The 22,501-nt window shown below is 40.4% G+C and overlaps 1 protein-coding gene across 3 annotated transcripts in view; it reads left to right on the top strand.

The window, feature by feature from the left end:
• The first annotated feature begins 20,379 nt into the window (after positions 1-20,379).
• LOC118805807 (dedicator of cytokinesis protein 7-like) overlaps positions 20,380-22,501 on the top strand; it is a 51,315-nt gene continuing 49,193 nt past the window's right edge. For all 3 annotated transcript variants that reach the window (XM_036566873.1, XM_036566872.1, XM_036566870.1), the window contains exon 1: positions 20,380-20,504. In XM_036566873.1, the coding sequence (XP_036422766.1) occupies positions 20,455-20,504 (50 nt within the window). In that variant the 5' untranslated portion in view covers positions 20,380-20,454. The remainder of the gene's footprint in view (positions 20,505-22,501) is intronic.

The raw sequence follows: 22,501 nt of genomic DNA, 5'->3' as shown, positions 1-22,501 counted from the left end.
GTATAATAAAACCTGAATCTGCCAATGGTTCAGGTCATTTAAGAGGTTAAGTAGGAAGCTGATTGTTCTTTATAAGAATTCAAAATGCCATTTTTGCTTGTTAAAGAGCACTGATGCTATTTATGTTTATATTTGGCTAATGGAAAGTGCTGGAAATGTGCTAGTGTTTCATGTGTTTATTTAGCCCACACAGTGTGAGCTTGGGGTTAAAAACAGAAAGGCTAATAAAAATCACATAAAAAATTAATTTAAAGAAAAATGACCATAGGCCAGTTTGGCTTTAAAGAAATTAGAATCAGCCATGAAAATTCATCATCAGTGCATCTCCATTATTATTATTACGATAATTACTATTAGTGCACATTTTCCATGATGTCTGCTAGGGGTGTTCTGAAGTGCGCCATTGCTGTACGAATGCTGATTGTGTGCATCATTGTAGGAAGTATTACTCTTTCTCTCTGTCTCTCTCTCTCTCTCTCTCTCTCTTTCTCTCTCTCTCTCTCTCTCGGTCTCTCTCCCCCTCTCTCAGTCCTTGTCCTGCAGCCCTGCCCCAGTCCATGTCTGATTTTTCTTTTTTTTTTTACATAATTGCCTTACATAAGTAGCCAGCTCAGCTCAGAGCTTGGATGATATTAGTGGCGATGAATATTGCATGAGGAAAGCTCTCGTTAAGCGTTAATAAGAGGCTGGAGATGGTGAGGACTCATGCTGTCAGGCTGTCTTAACACCGCACCCCCACTGCCGCCACCACCGTCTCCACCGCCACACCCTCTCACCATCAAACCATCATGCCCAAACTCTCTTGGGCTTGTGTACACCCGGCCGGGTGTTTTCGTACATCCCATTCGCCGTGAGCGTAAGAGAAAGATTTAGCCATTTGTCGCGGGTGTTGCAGAGGGTTTTGTGAGGCAAATAAAAAAAGGCCACTTGCAGCACAAAGAGCTAGGTTCACACACTTTCTCTCTCTCCCTCTCTCAGTCTCTCTCTCTCTCTCCCTCTCTCTCTTTCTACCCCGTTCACACTTTGCGTGAATAAACAAGCTTAATTGCGGAGGCTCATTAAGGGTGCTGGCAGGCAGTGAGGACAGCTGAAGCCAGCCTGGAGGTAAGAGGGCATCTGAAGCACCTATTCACCGCGCCGATTCAGAGGTTCAAGCATGGCAGTTGCTTGAAGCTCTCGCCGTAATTTCGGGTGATTATTTTTAATGTTCAGGAGGCCCTCCAGAAGAGGAGATTAACAGCCCTGGTGCTTTTGTTCTCCCGGACATTAAGGCATAAGAGACACTAAGGCTCTCTAATGGCTCTTTCAGCCATCGTTGATTTTGTGTCTGAGCTTTTTTTTTTTCATCTTTTCCAGTCTGTACGAACATGTGGTTGTTGTGTGCGAGATGGTAATGAGTAGCTCGAAAACAGTTTGTGAAGAGAGCATATCATCCCGTGGAAAAAAACAGATTATCCAGCTATGAAAATATCTGAGCTACATGTGGATGCACCCATGACCTGAAAGATTAACATGGGACTGGCTGCTTTTCTTGGTTGAACTGAAACAGTAATTGTGCATTGTGTCATGTTGACATCTGTTGTGACAGTCTTTAATCAGAGCCCCTAACATTGGATTACACACACTGCTGTTTGTGTGGGCACTAACATGCAACATATTAGCATACTCTATTGTGCAATGGGGTTTTGTGATGTGATAGGCTGTTGTGTTGCCTCATGTCAAGCGTCAAGCCAGGACTCCCTAAATCTATTAATTCCCCAAAATAGTACCTACTCATTTTCATTGGCCTTGGTCAAGTACTTGCATTAGTATGTGTGTGATAAGCGATGCTTGTCACTTAGGTGCTTGTTGTGAAAAACAGCCATAATGGCCTTACTTAGCTTAGCCAATGATAGACAATCTCATACCACGTATAGTGATCTGGTGCTTTTATTGTTTTGTTTGATTGAAACATGATTTTGACGCTGCTGTGATAATGGAAATAGTCCCCACTTAGCATTTCATATGTTAGCATTCATGCTGTATTTGCATGAGTGCGTTTCTGTGGGTGATCTGACTGTAGCGGTGTTGGCAAGTCTGACAGCATAAATGGTGATTTGGGTGGGTGTTCTGAGGTGTAATGCTGACAGTTAGTAGTTTTGCCCGTTTAGGGCCATTTCCAGGCCACAGGTGCTTCAAGACAGAGCTAAGGAGGGTCCTGCAGCTTTTTGGCTCTGATACAGTACTGGCCCTTTTCACTGGGCTGTTTTTATTTAGGTAAAATAAGTGAAAATATGTGATTTTCCAAAACTCCTAAACTCCTAACAGCTGTGCCTGATAGACCTGGTAGACCACCAACACAGTTACCATCAAATAAACTGTACTTAAAATTTTCATTTTTGAGAGAGAGGAGAAAAGTTCCACTCTTGCTTCAGATCTGGAAAAAATCCACAGGTGTTTCTGTCCATCCTTCTACTGTGAGAACTCGACGTTAATAGTCTGAAAGGTTTTGTAGCTGTCAAGAAGCCATTTCTGAGAAAATGACACAAAAAGAGTAATATTTGCAGATCAGACAAAGAAGCTGCAAGTGTTCTCTGAACACCTCAGAGTCCAGACCTCAACATCTCAACAACTTCTAAGACTGAACTTTGAAGTGTGGAAAAAAAACCCTACAGATATTTTTGAGAAACTGAAAGCAAGGCTCCTGAAATGATGGGAAGCTGTGATTAGACAATAAGTGGGCACACTAAACACCGAAAAATTTGATATTACATATAGTTGTTAGGGTTTTTCTGTAATTTTCTGTTAACACCTTAGCAGGCCAAGCGTCCGCCAACAGGCCCGAAGTTTTATTACACACTTTGCTAACCTAAAAATAGCTCAACCAGTTTGCATTGGAGTCCCTGTAGTTACTGAATAATAAGCCTTAGTATGTAACAAGCCTGGGATTCTAAGGGGTTAATTTGTTTTCTGTTTATTTCTTGATACCAAAAAAACAAATATGGCCGTTTTGACTGGCGGTGACATAAATGGAGGGTGGCTTCTGACTTTTGCACAGTACTGTATATTGCCCTAATTCAGCCCTGCATGTATTATTTGGCATTTCTCTCGAGCTCGCTCTGTCTGTTTTTTTTTTTCTCCTTCTCTGCCTCTCCATGTTGTCTTTGGGCTATTATTAGAGCAGACAGGCGGGTGGGAGGAAAGAGCTGAAGTAGACGCCTCTTGTCATCTTTTTACTTATTGATTCTGGTTGGCTTTCCATGCCCGGGTATCTGCATGTGAGTGAGTGAGTATGTGTGAGTGTAGAGCTGAATGTGAAATGGAATGAAAACATACAGATGGGAGCTGCACTCTATATTATCATCGCTAAGTCCATATGTTAGCACAAACTTATTGCATGGTTTGTTACTGTGCCTGCGGTGGCATGTGTGTGCATGTGCAAATGTATGTGTGTGTGGGTAGAACTGGGTGCGAAACCTAATGAAAACACACAGTCTCGTACTGTAAACGGTATATTAGCAACACATGGGTCAGAATAGACTTGCACTTTACAGTTTGTCGAAGTGAGGGAGATGGTGGGTGGGCGTGTGACCACCACGCCTTGTTGAGAACATGTTTTACACCCAACCTTGTTAAATATAGAGATGTGGTTATTAATCTTTCATCCAGAGCCGTCTGCATTTGGTATCTAGGGAGAAAACCTTAAATACACAAAGCACTGGGATGCCCTCTTTCTTTTCCTCTTATGTTTCCTTCCTCCTCTCTCCTTCTGTCTCTCTCTTTTTTTTCCCTGTCTCTTCCATTTGCACAACCCTTCAGCCCCCCTTCCAATACCCCCAGCACACGAACTAACACGTCTAAATGTGCTCTGTGCCGAGACTTGGGAGCGAAGCCCTCTCTGCCATGGCTGCGTTCTTATCCTTATCCTTAATTACAATTACACTTTCTTTGTATTCAGCACATGCCCTACTAACGCCCCTTCACTGTTAATGGAATTTGCTCCTTGAGAAGCATTTGGGGCTAAAAATACGGGTGAGAAAGCACCAGGGAGTGAGGGAGAGGCTGGAGAGAGAGAGAGCGAGCGAGAGGGAGGAAGAGGGAGAGTCCATCACATACGTACACGCCTCCTCGTTCGCTGTTTGTTAAAAAAATGAGCTTGAGATTCAGGACTCGTAGATGCTGCCTTGTGTTCTACCCCCACCCATGTCTTTTTTTTTTTTTAATATCACGTCCCATTCCACCTCATCTTTCTCCTCCCTTTCTTTCTCCCTCCCTTTCTCCATCTCTCCCCTTTTCTGCACTCTGTGCTACTCGCTCATCCTTTCCCCTCGCTCTCTTTCCCTCTCCCTCGCTTTCCTCCCCCGCCGCAGTAATAGGAGACTTGCAATCAATAGCACATTAGTCTGGCCGGAAACTCTTGCCGAATTAAATATGAATGACTGAGATTGCAGCTCTACCTGCCTCTCTCGCTCTCTCTCTGAGAGCAGACTCAGAGCCCGGGGGGGAGGGGAGCTCAGCTTGGTGCCGCACAGTAAATTCCCCTCTTATGGAAGAAACCATGAGGTTTGGAGAAAGCTGGTTATATGGTAGGCATATTTTACTCTGTTGAAACTGTAAAATCAGGCTTAGCGAGTATTTATTATTCTTAAGACTTATTCAAGACTTAATCAAGAATTATTTGGTACCTACTTTACATCTTTTTTAGTAATTACTCTGAACATACAGTGTAAGTTATGAAGGTACATTGAAATTGGTCATGGACTAAAGTTGCTCCAAATGTGTACATCATTTTAACATGAATGAAACACTTTGCATTAACACACTTATAACCAAGAGTAAGGGGAAACTGTGTTGATGGAATATACTGTTCATGTCGAAATGTACACAGCTGAACCAAGTAAATTCAATTCACACACATTTCAGTGTATGAGAGAAGAATTGAAATGTGTACCTACATATGGGCAATTTAAATGATCAAGAATGAAAAAATGCATTCTGTCATTGTATAGCAACATGCTTTGTACCTGGGCTTGATTGCTTTTCACTGACTTCACAAAAACACAGCTGGTCTAAATAAGCCTGTTTCTACTGCAATATAAAGCACTGTTCAAAGAAGAGACGATCATTTATTTAATTTCCAGTCAAAACAGCCACTGAGTAAAAAACATTCATTTTCAGTAGATATTACTGAAGAAATCTGATATAGATAGTCTACTTCTGTAATAAGGCAGAAAGTCAAATGAAACAAAAACAGGAGTTTCCAAAACAAGAATTTGAAAAATGATATAGAGAAGTTATACAGAAAACAAGCATGCAAGACCTGGTAGACCACCAAAACTGTCACCATGAGATAAACAGTATTTAAAGCTTATATCTTTGAGAAATAGGAGATAATCAAACTCTACTCTTGCTTCAGATATGAAAAAAATCACAAGTGTCCTGTCAGTCCTTCCACTAAGAGAAGAAAACGTTGTGAGTCTGAAAGGATGTTTATCTGTCAAGAAGCTGTTACTGCAAAAAGGAAATAGACAAAAAGAGGAAAATTGCAAATTAAGCAAAGATTGCTGGTGTTCTTAGAACAATGGACTGACCAGCCTGAAGTCCAGACCTCAACATCATGGAACGTGTTTCTGATTACTCAGATTGTGAGAAGTGGAAAATTCAATTAAGACTGAATTAAGGTGTGGAAATATGTCCCTGCAGATTTTTTAAAAAACTGAAGCAAGTCTCCACAAAAGAATGGAAGCTGTGTTAAAGAAAATGGGTGCAATCTCTAAGTGTGAAAAATTTTAAATTATATTTAGTTGTAAAGACTTCTGTGTAATTTTCTGTTAAATATATGTTTTCTTATCTTGCTGATGCAGAAAAATCCTCTGACTTGTGCACAGTGCTGTATCCAGGCTGGGACAGTAAGTTGTGTGTTCACATATTTCAAATATCTTATAATAAACTCAGGAGCGAGTGGCCACTCCATGAGTGCAATGGCCAAAATGGTGCAGCACTTTGGTCAGTTTTATGGGCTACAGGCAGAGGAAATAGCAGGCAAATGGGAGTAACGCGTGGCTTGATTTAATCGGGAGCCATATTTCATCTGAGCGGAGACGAGGCAGCTCGTGACAGATGGAGTGATATTGTTCCCTTCTTTCTTTTTTTTTTCAGGCTCCGACGGGTGAGGCCCTCCCTCTCCTGTTCCTTGACAGATGCAGAGGGAGGACCGGGCCCTCTTCTCTTTCTGCCCATTGATTTAGGGTGCTTGAAGCTCCAGGGATAGTGAGCAGGGGGTTGATGACTTCCTGTTGGTCAAAGGAAGAAAAGAAAGCAGAGGAGGTGAAATACAGAATCGTGCGTGCAGCCGTTCTTTTTCATTTTAAAAACACAAAAAGCAGGTGTGAGAATAAAACACAGAACTTTTTTTGTTTTTATTCAATTTTTTTCCAGATCTTCGCTCTTTAAAAAGGTTTCACTGGACGTTTATGAACACAGTTTAGTTAGTTTAGTTTACGAAATGCTTTATGTAATGAAATCATCTGCGTTTCTAGTCCAGTGAGTTTGTTCTTTCACTGCCCATGTAAAGCAGCATCTTACAAATAATAAAAGAGATTGGAAAGAAATACACCATCTGGTGAGAAATAGGCCTTTTAACCCCTTTGATATTTAACATTTAGTTTGTGCATATAATGCTGAGTCATTCAGTACTGTGACTGAAACTGTGCCTTAAAGTGCATTAGATCATTTTTGGAAGAAGAGCATTTTTCAATTAAAAAAAACCAAAAAAAACAAACAACCATACTCTTTCAAAACAAGTGTTAAAACCACATGTAGTGTGTTATTTTTGACACATCTGTGTGTTCAGTTAGCGACAACACATTTTGTGCTACTTGTAACACAACTGTTAAGTCATTTAGCAGGTTTTTAACATAGAGTTGTGTTCTTGTGATAGTCTGTGTTTGAGATAAGCTGTTTTGTGGCCTGAAACTAGAAGTGTTAAATTTGTAGTAACTCAAAAAGCATGTTGGTAATTAACACATCATTTTTGAGAGTGTGCGTTGCTTAAAAGTATTTGGAACATCTCTATCGTCACTTGTTTTTAGAAGTATTTAATTTCCAAGAACAACTCTCCAAATCGGTAAGTTTACAGGAGAGCGCAAAAACATCCTTGACTTTTAATGTAATTTAATATAAAGGTGTTTTATTCCAAGCAGTTACAGAGCTTCTTTATTGGTCCATTCATTATGAATTTTTTACACAATATGAAGGGTAGCTGCTGTGTATAAATGATATAGAAAAATAAGAATCAAGGGAAAAAAAATATACTTGATTTTGTTTGGGCAATGACGGTTTGTGACTGTATTGTGGAAATCTTGCTTCATTATATGCAAAATTACATGATTTCAGCTATATTACTGAGAGATTACATAATTTACTTAATTACATAAATTATGTGCTTTTAGTTATATAACTCATCAGTACCTTTGGTGAAACTGACCAATAGAAAACTTGAAAACATTCACCCCCACTCAACATTTCTTTAGCATTCTGAAAGAGATTGCTTTAGGAAAGAGTCCAGAGTTCAATTTATCTGTCTCTTGGGTAACAAAATGTCTGTGAGAAATTGGTGATGCATCAAAAATTCCACAAACAAGTGTAAAAAGTGTATTGAAGAGGTAGAAAGAGACAGAAGGTGTTCAAAACCTGCCCCAGTCTGGCCATCCCAAAGAGAAACTCCAGCAAGCCTGGTTGAGCCTCTGTTGTGCAAACTCATGCTCTCCATGCTTAGAAGACAAACAACAACTATAAACAAAATACTAAATAAAATTCTACATAAAAGAAAGATCGACTAATGTTTGTGCCACTAATGTTTGAGAACTTTTACTTGCCTTGCAATAAGTGTCCAATTAATTACCAGGATCATTTTGAGTTTAATTGTTATTTCTGGTTGTTGTAACTTTTTTTGATGGATTATAAATGATTGATAACATTAGCTTGAAAAACAGTGAGAAACAAGACATACATCATACTCAGAGGAGTGTCCTAAGAGCACTTTTGAGCACTGTATGTGATTAAATTACTCCATCTGAAGTGGAGACTAAATACCAGGCAGAAAGTACCATACATAATGTAGATGTGAAGCAAAGTGAAAGTGGAATTCCTCTTGAATAAGATGGAAGTCCCAGTTCTCAGAATACAGAGTGCTGGCTCTTGTAGAAAATACAAAAAGCTAGTCATCCAGTGTCAACTTGAATAAACTGACCTTGATTCATAATTCAGCACGTTGGTGTTGGCTTTAAATGGCCTGCATAATCACTGTGGCAAAGGTTTCGTTTTCCAGCTTTATCTTTTCCGTTTTCCCCTTTCTGGGCTGTTGTTTACTGTAGGGGGTCACACCTTTACTGAATTTAACCCTTAGAGGTCTAGAATTATTGTTGTCCTTTTGCTATACCTTTAAGATGTAATTACATAATTAAATGCATATTTACATTATTTGCATTCTATTTACATCATGTATCAACGGGTTCAAGCAAAAAATATAAAGGATGTTATGTCTTTCTGCAAAACAAGACTCCACACTTCTCTTTTATTGATTGAAAGTTTAGAATTCACACTTTCAACAGAATTTATCTGCTTGTTTCAATTAACAAAGTGAAAAATAATGTAAAAAGTGATCTGCTTTTGTAATCAGTTGTGATAACTGTGATTCTAAGGTTTAATCTCTATTCGTTCTTTGTTCTTATGTAGTCTGTATGTACAGTGAGACTGAACCCATATCCTCTATCACTCACTAAAGCTCCTACAGTGTAACTGTAACAGGAGAGGATAAAGTGGCAGTATGGATTTCGGCTTGCGCATTGATTAACCAGATTTTAACACATTCAGCGGTCAGTTAGCCCTGCCCCTGGCTCATCAAGGACAGTGCAAATTCCATTAAGTGACCAGCAGCTGCCCAGCGACAGATGCCTGGCCGGGTCCTGCTCCTCTTCCCCCTGCTCCCTAGAGGCGCGGGGGTGGTCAGGAGAGGGGGGAGGGGTCCGCAACCACTGCTGTCCCGAGCAGGAGATGTGTGTTGATGTCTCAGAGCAGCGCCATCAAATGAGCATCTGCCTCGGCCTCCTCCTCCTCGTGCTTCAGCAGACATCACTGCAGCCCTTAAGTGGAGTGGTTTGCTGTTGCGTTGGCCCAGATGATGCATGGCTAAAATTGGCCATGATTTATAACAGAAGCGTGCCTGCTTCAGAACACATGTTGATTGGATGTATACGTGCAGGCGTACTATCTCAAGTACTTTCTCTGTGATTTATTCATAAGCACTCTTTCAGGAAGTGCTATCCTCCCATCTTCTTTACTGGCCATTGCGTTAATTGGGCTTTTTTTCTTCTATGACAATTTACGTATTGTTACTTTCATATCAAACCATCTATTTTACCGTTTTATTTCTTTGCCCATTTGAAATCACCAGCCACCCTTTACATTGTGTAAACACTTCATGACACATGGACCAGTAGAAATAGTTCAGAAGGACTTGGTGTACGTCAACGTTAATGTTAAATGTTTTTTTCTCCTTCTGTAAAGTTTCAGAGATATGCAGCACTATGCAAAAGTCAGAGACCACCCATCATTTATTTAACTTTCAGTCAAAATGGGCACTACGTACAAATTATTTATTTTTCACTTCAGTGTCAGGAAGCAGAAAGCTTTTATTTAACAGAAAATTACACAGACAAGTACAATATAAATTCTTCAGTATTTAGTGCATCCATCCTTTTTCCTTTATTATAGTGTCTTTCTTTTTGTGAGACTTGCTTTCAGCTTTTAAAGAAATCTGCAGGAAAATTTTTTAACACCTCTAAAGTTCAGTCTTGTTGACATTTTCCCCTTCCCACCATTCCAAACACATTTCATGATGTTGAGGTCTGTGCTCTGGGGTAGTCAGTCCATCGCTCTGCGAAAACCAGCAGCTTCTTTATTTGACCTGTAAATTTTTTTTCTCTCACTAATGGCTTCTTGACAGCTACACACGCTTTCAGACTCATAGTGTTGTGTTGTCTTCTCACAGTGGAAAGATGGACAGAAACATGTAGATTTTTTCAGATTTTATGCAAGTGAGAAGCTTGATTTTCCCCTCTCTCTCAAAGATGGAAGCTTTAAGTACTGTTTATCTGATAGTGGCTCATTGTCTCTGTGTCTTTTATTCAGTTTTTGTAAACTCGTGTTTTTTTCACTCACTTTCCTTCAGCATTCCCCTTAATTATGCAAGTGGATTATCATATATCTAATCTCCTTAGAAATATCTCCCGAAAATGAATTGCTTGTACATAATGGCCATTTTGACTGGATATTAAATAAGCAAATGGTGATCTCTGACTTTTGCACAGTTCTGTACAAGGTTCAACAATCAACAATCCGTACTTACGGTAAATGTTTATGTGCGGGATTTTGAGTTATCCAGAAAAGGGAGACATTAGACTGACGAAAGTTGTGTCCTAGGGCTTTATCCAGTCCTGTCATCTCAAGGACTTTCTTGGTTATCCAGCTATAAGCACTCTTAGGAATCTTATTGACTGCCCTTGTCTTTAATTGTGTGTTTAATTGTATGACTGATTTCCACATTTCTTTGACACTAAACATATATATCTGTACTAAGGGTTTTCTGTGTTTTTTGTCTGGGTTTGTAAGGTCTTGTGTTGTCACTAAGAGTCATGTCCACAAGTGCCATTGTGCCATTTACTTACATCTCCTTTACTATCTTTAATTGAGTTATTTCCTTGGCAAGCTGTTTTCAAACTTATGCGAGTACGATAAGGTTTGCATTGCATGCTGTCATGCTCATAAGAAAAGGCTTTTGTCAGCACTGAAAGTCGCATACTCAAGCTAGGCCGCAGCAAGCAAGCAGTTAACGATTTGAGCTTGGCTGGACGGCGAGGCGAGGGGCGGGGGGTGGAATGGGGCGAGGGAGGGAGGGAGGAAGGGTGGACATGGGCGCGTGGCGAGAGAGCAGGTGGATGACGGGCAGCTGAGGAGTGGGGAAGGAGGGGGCCACATCCATTTTGGAGGACTCTTGGGGGTTCAAAGGGACCCTGAAATAAAAAAAGGAAAAAAAGAAAAAGGCAGCCCCATCTGGAGGGGAGTAAGAGAGGTGGGGGCTGGGGTGTGAAAGGGATCTGGAGGGTGGTGTCTGACACTCTTGCTTTTGTTCTTTCGTGATGCAGCAGGGATGGGGGGGTTTGCTCTCCTGCCTGTGTGGTGGGGAGGGGGAGGGGCAGCAGAACAATAGTGCTGCTGGTCGAGGAACTGAAAGCTTTGCCTTCGTAGAGGAGAACAGAGACTGGAGGAAAGCTCTGGAGAAAGAAAGGGCAGGATGTGATGTATGCTATCTGCATGCATCCAGCCAGTTCCATTAGGCTTTTGTGGGGTTAATGTGCACCTGACATGTTTCCCTAAGCAGGATATGCTGGGCGCACAGATACAAGAGGCAGGTTTGACTACATTTAGCAGCATTTATATAAACTAAACTAGTGTCAGAAGACCACGGCTATATGCATATGCTTGTTCTTATAGCCGCAATGCGGTAATTTCCCTAACGTAATAGCTGCAATAAGAATCCATTACATCTCCGACGCAGTCTCTTCCTGGTTGACTACACTGGCCATCCTTCAAAATCACAATCTCTGATACATTCTATTACAGAGGAAACAGACGTCGCATGAATCTCAATAAGTCGGCGACGAAAATCAGCCTTATGTTGTAGCATCAGAATGCAGCGACCTGTACGCAGGTAATGGGATTTGTTCCAAGCTGCTTGTGTTCTGTGGGTGATGCTAAGGTCTTTTACATTAGGTTGAGGTGCTGTGCTGTGTTTGGAGGAGAGGAGAGGTGAAGACGGAAGAAGAGAGATTCATTTATCTTCATTAATGTGCTCTCTTGCCCAGACTCTAGCCTGCGGGGAGGGAGAGCAGCATATATGAAAATTTCCCAAAATGTGGCAGGCCTCTCTCGCGCTTCTCTTTCTCTCTGTCTCTGACTCTGTCTCTCTCTGTCCAGTTCTCTGTGTCTCTTTCTCTGTTCTCTGTCTCCCTCAGTCTCTCTCTCTGTTCAGCGGTCTATGTCGCTTTCTCTATTCTGTCTTCCTCAGTCTCTCTCTCTCTCTCTCTCTCTCTTTCTCTCTTTATATATATCTGTCATCTCTCTTTTTCATCCATCTCTTTTTTCTCTCTTTATCTCCCTTTCTCTCTTTCTGTCTCTATTCTCTCTGTCTCATTCTCTATTCTGTTTCTCTCTTTTTGCTTTCTGTCGCTTTCTCTTTCTCCTCCTCTTTCTATTCTCTCTTTCTCTATTCTCTCTCTTCTCTCTCTCTCTGTGTCTCCCTCTATCTGTGTCTCTCTGGATGTATCCCTCTCTCTCTCTTTATCTTCCCTTCTCTCTTTTATCTCTCTCTTTTATCTCACTCTCTATATATATATACATCTATCCCTCTTTTTTCATCCTTACCTCTTTTTCTCTTTCTTTATCTCTCTCTATCTCTCTTTCTCCTCTCTGTCTCATTCTCTATTCTCTTTCTCGTTGTTTCTCTTCCTCCTCCTCTTTCTATTCTCTCTCTCTCTCTGTCTCCCTCTATCTGTTTATCTTTATCTTCCTTTATTCTCTTTTATCTCTCTCTCTTTTATCTCTCTTTCTCTCTCTCTTTCCCAAACATTAGTGGAATAGGGGAGAGCAGAGACACTCTCAGACATACTAATAACACCCAGGTGAGGCTATCAGTGCTTCATGCACCTGAAACACACACACACACACACACACACACACACACACACTTGTTTTTATACAGTGTCTGGACATGGAATTCCATATGTTTTATATAAGTAAATATACCTACCTCATGTATAATAAGAAAGTCTAACCCTAAAGCAAACCCTAACCTTAAACTCAGTAAAGAAAACAAAGCAAATAGAAATTGTTTTGACATTGCAGTTTTAATACAGCTCATGTAAAAAAGCAGTTTACAAAGTCAGGATCATTTTGTTGGTCCCCACACTGTATGTAACCCATTTTTCACTCAGTTTTCTTTTGTGGTCAGGGCATTTTTGTCCTGGAAATGTACAAAAACAAGCATGTACACACACATTCCTTCAGGCCAGTGCAGGCTACAGTAAGTGTGGGCTACCTGCAGCAGCAGTAGCAGCTCTCCGTGGTGCTGAATTAATGGGCCAGGCTGCTGAGATGAGCTGAGCTGTAGGGAGGGGACTGCCAGCGCTGTGTGGTCATACTCCAGCGAGCGTGGGGGGAAGGGAGCCACTTACAGCACGAAGGAACAGAAAGCAAGGAAGGTTTCACTATCAGCTCACAAATGCCTCTCCTAGCCCACAAACAGCAAGGTCAATAAATGCCTCTGGATCATCTAGTTTTTATAAGGAATGGATATTAAAATAAAAAAGGTCTTATACACAGTAATCATGATATTTGTGTGAATGCAGCAAATATTTTCCATCTCACAAACAATCAAACAATAGCGGAATAAAATCATTGGGACAGTCCTGCCCATAGCACTGCCCTTTAGAATCGCCTGAGCATGCATCAGCCTGTTCTTATTAGGGGGATGCGACACTGTCCCTGAAGAACATTAATCATGCTGGTAAACAGGAATCTGTGAGATCTCTACTTCTGAAATCTGGACAATACACAGGACAATAGGAAAGGTGGTTTGGTTGAATCATGACTGGACACCGCCTTTTCATGGCCTTCCAAACACTTGTGGTGTACATTGCCCCCTGGTGGTCACAAAGTCTTCAGTTTATTTATTTATTTATTATTTATTTATTTAACTGGTCATTTGTGACTGGCGACCTGTCCAGTGTGTATCCTGCCTTCCGCCCAATGACAGCTGGGATAGGCTCCAGCACCCCACTGCGACCCAGAAGGATAAGCGGTTTAGATGATGGATATCACTTTACAAGGTGGAAGTTAAGACTGCAATAAATTACATGTCGAATTTGAATATATACACAATAATATTATGTACACATATATTATGTAAAATTATTATTTGTTAAGTTATCTGCCTTTTTGATACTTTTCAAGTATGAAGTATTCATTCTGGAGATAATTTATATTAGAACTTCATACTTTTTGTTGTCAAGCTTTTCGGTCATTTTACAATCAGTTATAGCTTTGTTAGTCATAAAGCCATATCCAAAAGTTTGGGCGCCCTTGGTCGAATTACATGTTGTTTTGATTTCCATCCACATACTGGGGTAAAAAATTAAACAGGAAATGTAGCATGTGCAAAAGTTTCGGTACACTGTACGTTTTTTTTAAATATATATTAAACACAGCAAATAAATAGAAATTTTGTACTCAAATTAGCACAAAACTGCTATATTTAAGTTTATTCTCTGTAAAGGATGAACTTATTTTCACTTAAAAACTCAATGTAATTTGACGGGGTGTTCAAACTTTTGCTAGCTTTCTACTAAGTATTTGAAACCTGGGAAGTTACACAATACTAGCATATTACATTAATTTATATATTTTTTCTGTATTTCTACAACACTCCCCAACACCCAATTAACACAATGTCTAAAGTTGACTGTGTTTTTTTGTGGTACAATGGTTAATTACACAAAACAGCTAGCATTTGTTTGTTGCCCTTCTGGGTCAATACTTGGTAACCACCTCTGGCTGCAATTACAGCTGCAAGTCTACTGGGCTACATCTCTATCAGCATTGCACTTCTGGGTCCTCATATTTTTGGCCACTCTGTGTGGCAATATTGCTCAAATTCAGTTACATTGGATGGGGACAGTTGCTGAACAGCAATTTTCACGTCCTGCCGCATATTCTCCATCAGAGTGAGGTCTGAACTTTGACTCGCCATTCTAAAACATTTGGGTTCTTGGTTTTAAACCACTCCAGTGTAGCTTTGGCAGTAGGCTTAGGATTGTTGTCCTGTTGGAAGATGAACTTCAGTCTCAGTCTCAAGTCTCATGCAGAATGGTCCAGATGCAGATCTGTTCAGTTCCTTCAGAGTTACCACTGGTCTCTTGGTTGCTTCTCTGAATAATGCCCTCTTTATCTGTTTAGTGACCTTTGGTGGACAGACTCTAGGCAGAGCCATGTTTTTGCCATATTCTTTTCATTTTTTAAAATAATGGATTCAGTGTTCAGTGGAATGTTTTTTATAACCAAAAATTGATACTACTCTGGAACTTTGTCCGGAAGGTGTTTTGATAGTTCCTTGGTCTTATTGATGATGATTCTTTAGATATGTTCTCTAATATAACATCTGTTCCAGGTGTATTCATGATGAGATCACTTGACACTTGAACTGACACAAGTGGACCCCATTCAATTGAGTATGTGACTTCTGAAGACAGGTGGTTACACCAGAACTAATTAAGGGGTTTCATAGCAACATGGCTAAATACTTGTGCCATCACAACATTTTTATTTGTAAATATTCTGATAGTTTTACAGACTATATTGATTTTCCCCCACTTCAGTATGATGGGCTACTTTGTGCAGATTCATCACATAAAATCTCAATTAAATCGTTTTCAAGTCCTGTTTGTAACAATACAAAATGAGGAAAAAATCAAGGGGGATGAATACTTTCTGGAGGTACCTTTAGGAGGTTCGCTCTCTCTCTCTCTCTCTCTCTCTTCCTCTCTTCCTCTCTAGGTCTCTTTCTCCAAATCCTAAACAAATTCAGTGATGCTGTGGCCAGTTCATTGTTCTGAGAACACCAGTAGATTCTTGGTTTGATTTGCAAATGTTCTTCTTTTTAAGTGCCTTTCTCAGTAACGAGTTTGTGAAATCTTTTATCTCCCAGGTCTTGCACAGTTGTTAGGAGTCTCATTTTCTCTATATCTTTTAATACATTTTTATAATTTTTGGAAAAGTTTTAGAAACAGCAGAAATATGCCTGAGAAAGAAATCTTTGAGGCAGCTGAGGTGTGTTTGGGTAGTTTCTTGTGTGAATGTTAGTGTCTCTTTGAAGGGGAACATAATGTCAGTGACTCCTTTGGGAACAGGTTTTGTTGGGTGGACACAGCTGTAATTGGTTGGTGGCATAGGGTGCACAAAACTGGAGTGGACCAAGTGGAGTGAACCAATTAAATACTGATATAAGTGATATATTTGATATTACAGTGCATCTGGAAAGTATTCACAGTGCTTCACTTTTTCCATATTTTGTTATGTTACAGCCTTATTCCAAAATGGATTAAATTCATTTTTTCCCTCAAAATTCTACACAGAATACCCCATAATGACAAAGTGAAAAATGTTTGTTTGAATGTTTTGCAAATTTATTAAAAATAAAAAAACAAAAAATCACATGTACATAAGTATTCACAGCCTTTGCCATGACACTCAAAATTGAGCTCAGGTGCATCCTGTTTCTACTGATCATCCTTCAGTTGTTTTGACAACTTGATTGGAGTCCACCTGTGGTAAATCCAGTTGATGGGACATGATTTGGAAAGGCACACACCTGTCTATATATGGTCCCATAGTTCACAGTATATGTCAGAGCACAAACCAAGTCATGAAGTCCAAGGAATTGTCTGCAGACCTCCGAGACAGGATTGTATCGAGGCACAGATCTGGGGAAGGGTACAGAAAAATTTCTGCAGCATTGAAGGTCCCAATGAGCACAGTGGCCTCCATCATCTGTAAATGGAAGAAGTTTGGAACCACCAGGACTCTTCCTAGAGCTGGCTGCCTGGCCAATCTAAATGGTGGGGGTAGAAGGGCCTTAGTCAGGGAGGTGACCAAGAACCCAAGGGTCACTCTGACAGAGCTTCAGCATTGCTCAGTGGAGAGAGGAGAACCTTCCAGAAGGACAACCATTTCTGCAGCACTTCACCAATCAGGCCTGTATGGTAGAGTGGCCAGACGGAAGCCACTCCTCAGTAAAAGGCACAAGACAGCCCTCTTGGAGTTTGCCAAAAGGCACCTGAAGGACTCTCAGACCATGAGAAACAAAATTCTCTGATGAAACAAAGATTGAACTCTTTGGCCTGAATGCCAAGCGTCATGTCTGGAGGAAACCAGGCACTGCTCATCACCTGGCCAATACCATCCCTACAGTGAAGCATGGTAGCAGCATCATGCTGTGGGGTTGTTCTTTGGCAGCAGGAACTGGGAGACTAGTCAGGGTCGAGGGAAAGATGAATGCAGCAATGTACAGAGACATCTTTGAAGAAAACCTGCTCCAGAGCGCTCTGGACCTCAGACTGGTGCGAAGGTTCATCTTCCAACAGGACAACGACCCTAAGCACACAGCCAAGGTGACAAAGGAGTAGCTTCGGGACAACTCTGTGAATGTTCTTGAGTGGCCCAGCCAGAGCCCAGACTTGAACCCGATTGAACATCTCTGGAGAGATCTGAAAATGGCTGTGCACCGACACTCCCCATCCAACCTGATGGAGCTTGAGAGGTTCTGCAAAGAAGAATGGGAGAAACTGCCCAAAAATAGGTGTGCCAAGCTTGTAGCATCATACTCAAAAAGACTTGAGGCTGTAATTGCTGCCAAAAGTGCTTCAACAAAGTATTGAGCAAAGGCTGTGAATACTTATGTACATGTGATTTCTTTTTGTTTTTATTTTTAATAAATTTGCAAAACATTCAAACAAACTTTTTTCACTGTCATTATGGGGTATTGTGTGTAGAACTTTGAGGGAAAAAATGAATTTAATCCATTTTGGAATAAGGCTGTAACATAACAAAATGTGGAAAAAGTGAAGTGCTGTGAATACTTTCCAGATGCACTGTATATTAAGGGGTTTGAGGATTCTGTGTAATTTTACTGTTACATGTTTCTCTTTTTTCTAACACCGAAAAGTACTTAAAATGGAATTGCGCTGATTTTTCAAAATGTGTTCATAATTCAATCATTAAAATATGAACTCAGTCAGAGTGGTTTGATGTGAGATGCTCCACTCCAGAGAAACTATAGTCAGAATTGCTCACAGTGATAGTGGGAGGAACCAGACACCCAAACAGTTTAATGCCTCTAAAAGCTTCCTCACAGAAAGCAACTACATGAAATGGTTACTAATACTGCCTGATGTCTGAGATGTTGTTTTATGACAGTTTTGAGATAAGCTGTTGGCCTCAAACATATTTTTGAAATCAGATGCATGCAGGGTGTTGTAAAGCAAAAAAGTATCATAAGTATTTTTACTTTTACATATTTATTACTGTTTCATAGTTATCAACATTACTTATAAAAACTCAGAAGATAGATGTAGGTTTGGTAGTTGTTTTGGATAGAGAGTAAAATGACTATATTTCTGTTGAGTCAGTAAGTTTCTCTTCAGTGAACAATTTCACATCAAACCATTCTGAATGACTTTGTTTACATCTCAGCAATTGAATTTTGTAATTGTTATTTTGAATATTGGCAACCTATCATTTACACTGAATATGTTTTCCAGTAAACGGAAAAAATAATGAATGTACTATTTTATTTAGTAGGCAGCAGAGGACATGGTTTAGAACAAAACACCATTTGTTTTTAAACTGTCCAGTCTCAGGACTAAAGAAATGTTCTGATCATTCATGACATTAACATTAGTTATTGGTGTCACAACATGTCACTGGTGTTATTTAAAAATGGTTTAACACCAGTGACTGTGACACCAGTGACATTCTGGTTAAAACTGAGGATTTTGTAAATTGGCTGACTCATTGGTGGTCAGGTGACCTCATGCAACTATAACCCCATTTCCGAGCTAAAGACCACTCAGCCTGCTATCAGTGCACAGTTCAAAAGTCAGTATTCATGATGGTATAGGGGTGCATTAGTGCATATGGCATGGGTGACGCACATCTGTGAAAGCACCATTAATCCTGAATGATATATACAGGTTTTAGGAACATATGCTGCCATCCGGATGACATCTTTTTCAGGGAAGGCCTTGCTTATTTCATAAAGACGATACTAAACCCCATTCTGCATGTATTACAACAGCATTGCTCCGTATTAAAAGAGTCTGGGCGCTAAACTGGCCTGCCTACAGTCCAGACCTGTCACCACTGATAACATTTGGCGCATTATGAAATGAAAAATATGACAAAGGAGACCCCGAAATGTTGAGCAGCTGAAATCCTATATTAAGCAAGAATGGGAAAACATTTCACTTTCAAATCTACAGCGGTCGGTCTCAGTTCCCAAACGCTTACAGTGTTTTTACAAGAAGAGGTGATGAAACACAGTGGTAAACATGCCCCCATCCCAACTTTTTTGAAACGTGTTGTTGGCATCAAATTCAAAATGGGCACATATTTTTCAAAAAAACAATAAAATTTCTCAGTTTCAACATTTGATTTGTTGTCTTTGTACTATTTTCAATTAAATATAGGGTTTACATGAATTGCACATCATTGCATTTTGTTTTTATTTACATTTTGCACAGCGTCCCAACTTTTTTTCGAAATGGGGTTGTATTTAAAATCAGTAATAAAAATGATATATGGCATTATTTTGACAAATTTTTAATTTGTCAATAATTTTGTTTATAAGGCAGCACATAACTTATATGTGTCGCTGGTGCTATGTGATGCCTGATAAACAAAATTATTGACAAATTAATGAAATATAATAAACAAGTATGGACTTGCCTTCTTATACATTGAGATGCTTCATCTCTATTGAGCCCCGACCCAAAGAAGCACTTTAACAGAGTTGAAAATACTATGTTAAAATGTATTACGAGAGTCCTGTATTTTTTATGAAATATAATAAAATACATACTTTTTAAATGTAGTATCGTGTTAATGATATAAAAAGTAAACATAAATCTGTTTTATACAAATTCCTAATTTAGTTTAAACCTCTTAAAAATATTGTTTTTTATTAAAAATGGTTTCTCAAATGTTAACAATTGGTTATGTGACGAGCTGTTTTACATCTGCAGAGCGACTGTGAAACAGGATAAAAAAAGAAAAATCAGAGAAATCATAAGGGAAAAGTGTTATTTAATATATCAACTGTGTAAATGTACATACTGACTTATGGGACCGTGTCTAAAATTTTAAGCCCTGCAGCCTTTGTGCCATGGTTTCCCACTACAAACGGAGAATAACCCGTTTGTTGTGTCCACCCTTTGCCTTAACATCTTTCATTCTTGTCAGCAGAGGGGAATAGAGTGAAGGAATCTTGGTCGATTCTTAAACGGTCCTCCTCTTGTAGATCGGGATCCACCGTCATTCACCGCAGTTCTCTCGGCGCGAGCGCGGCCTGTAGCTGCTCTCTCGGTCACATGGTGTCGCCTGTTCGCTGAGTGAGTGAGCTCAGGTGTTTACGGAGCCGGTGTGGAGAGGAGTGGAGCTCGGCCATGTTGGCCCCTGACCGCTAGGAGGAAGCAGCACGCCCTGCACTGGACACAAGGAAGCGATGTCCAAAGTACCGCACAACAAATAATCAGCCAACTTAGACGAAGAGAGTTTCGGGGGAGCAGCGCTTCAGGCTCGGATAGGATGGCAAGCCTGGCGAGCGAGCGGAGAGCGTTTGCTCACAAGATTAACAGGTCCGTACAGGCTGCTGTTGATTGTTTTTGTCTGTGAGTGAGAGCGGCGAGGCGGCGGTTGCCCTCGCCGTGCTCCTTTAGGTCGGGCTGTCCGCTAAAGCGCATGATCAGATCGGTTGCCATGAACCGCGACGGTTGGAGGCTGGACACGGAGGAGCCTTTTGTTTAGCTCGCCGAAAAGGCGCCTCAGACCCATTTGAAATTAACACTGCTGTCCTTATTGGCGTCGTTCCTCAAAAAAAGAATCACACGTTGCTATACATATAACCGGCATTATCCATATTTTTGTCCTAGAAGTCACCGGAAGGTTGTGTCCCGTGTCTGGGGAAAAGTTATGCGGCCATGTATGAAGGCTATCGATTTCTGGTTGCGTTATGTTAACGTTAGCTAATTTAATTAAGCTAGCTAATAGGCGAGCTGGACTGGCGAGTATCACTGTAGTTTATTCGTGCTTTTATTCCCGTAGAACAGAGACGGTTCGTCAGTTTAGCATAAATGTTGCCTAAAATGAATAAAACTCGGCTAACTAGCTAGTTACGTCTTTTCCACATAAACCGCTTCAGGTCGGGTTTCATTTAGTCATTACACTATCAATCGCTCTTCTACTTTCATTTGGAATGCAGAACAAGGAAATACAAGTTCTCCTTTTGTTTAAGTTGAGCTCTCTCTCTGGATTTAGGACTAACTATTGACTGTTTGAAAACGGTGCTAACTGTTATCTCACTGTTTACTCCAGTCCTTCTGACGGCTAAGCTGCACATCAGTGTTTGCAGTGATGCAGGCAGACAAGGAAGGAAGCTCTAAGAAATAGCAGTCACATTTCACCGTACAGGTGAATACATTCCTGTCCCAGATTAAATCTCACTAAATTTGGTACTAGGAGTGGGCCATGACTTTGTCTACTGTGGTGGCATTGGAGCACACAACATATGCCCCACATAGTACCATGGATACATACACTACACTACCTAATTCCTGCATTATTGGTGCAAGTTTTTATGTGGAAAACGAGCCAGTTTCAAATCTTATGTGGTGCCTCTGTGATGTGACCTCCACATTTATTCTAAAACCTGTTCATTATAATGCTGTTAGCTTCTGCAGTGTCCCACCTATCTTTCTTCCAGTGTGGCTGAGTTCATTGTTTGAGTGCAGGATACAGGAAAGGGTGTGTGGTCCATTCCGGCTGTTGCTTTTAGAGCAGACGGGTTTTCCTTTTTCCTCTTGAGGTGGGAAATGGACGTCCATTATACATACAGCACTCATGCATACATTATTGACTCTGTGTAAACATTGCCTTTATATTCTGCAGTTGTTCTTGAAGACCTGTAGAAAGACACAAAATCTTTGGATCTTGGTCTCAGCTGTATTGCTTCCCTGTTGTGACCATGTGCACTAGCATCCATATTGAGTTTGAAGGTTTTTCACACTTCAGATGAGCACAACAAAGCTTCAAACTGACATTCTTGTACTGTTCTATAAGGCGTTTTCTGACCGATTCATTATCTCAGGAAATCAGTTCCTGGCCAGCCGCAGTAGTGCAGTACAATGTTGACCCCTGGGAGAGGTCTCTCATCCGGTCCACAGGCCTGCTCTCCACTGGAGTATGTTGAGTTGAGGTCAAGGAGTTGTGTCTGTTTGGATGATGGTGCGGGTAGTTAAGAGGCACAAGCTGTCCCTACCACTTAGACAAATAGTTTGGCAAAGAATTAAATTCACACAACTTTCTTCTTATCCCAAATACAGCCGATCAGCCAAGACATGCTTGGCATCTGAAGTTTGATTCTATGAGCTATAGTGCTCTAAGGCTAATGTAGCTAATGGTCAAATGTATGCTGGATAGCTAAAAACAGTAGTATTTAGAAAAATGTTTGTCTTTGCTTTTGTCCAATTTTGTAGACTGTAATAATATGAAAGAGTTTTTCTCAGTAAAACAGTAGAGTGTTTCACTCGATGGTGGAAGGGAAACATGATATTGTTGGTTATTATTATTACTGATG

Source organism: Colossoma macropomum, unplaced genomic scaffold (assembly GCF_904425465.1).
Source record: "Colossoma macropomum unplaced genomic scaffold, Colossoma_macropomum, whole genome shotgun sequence".
Lineage (NCBI taxonomy): Eukaryota > Metazoa > Chordata > Actinopteri > Characiformes > Serrasalmidae > Colossoma > Colossoma macropomum.
Note: the sequence above shows the minus strand (reverse complement) of the source record. Positions and strands in the feature narration are given on the sequence as shown.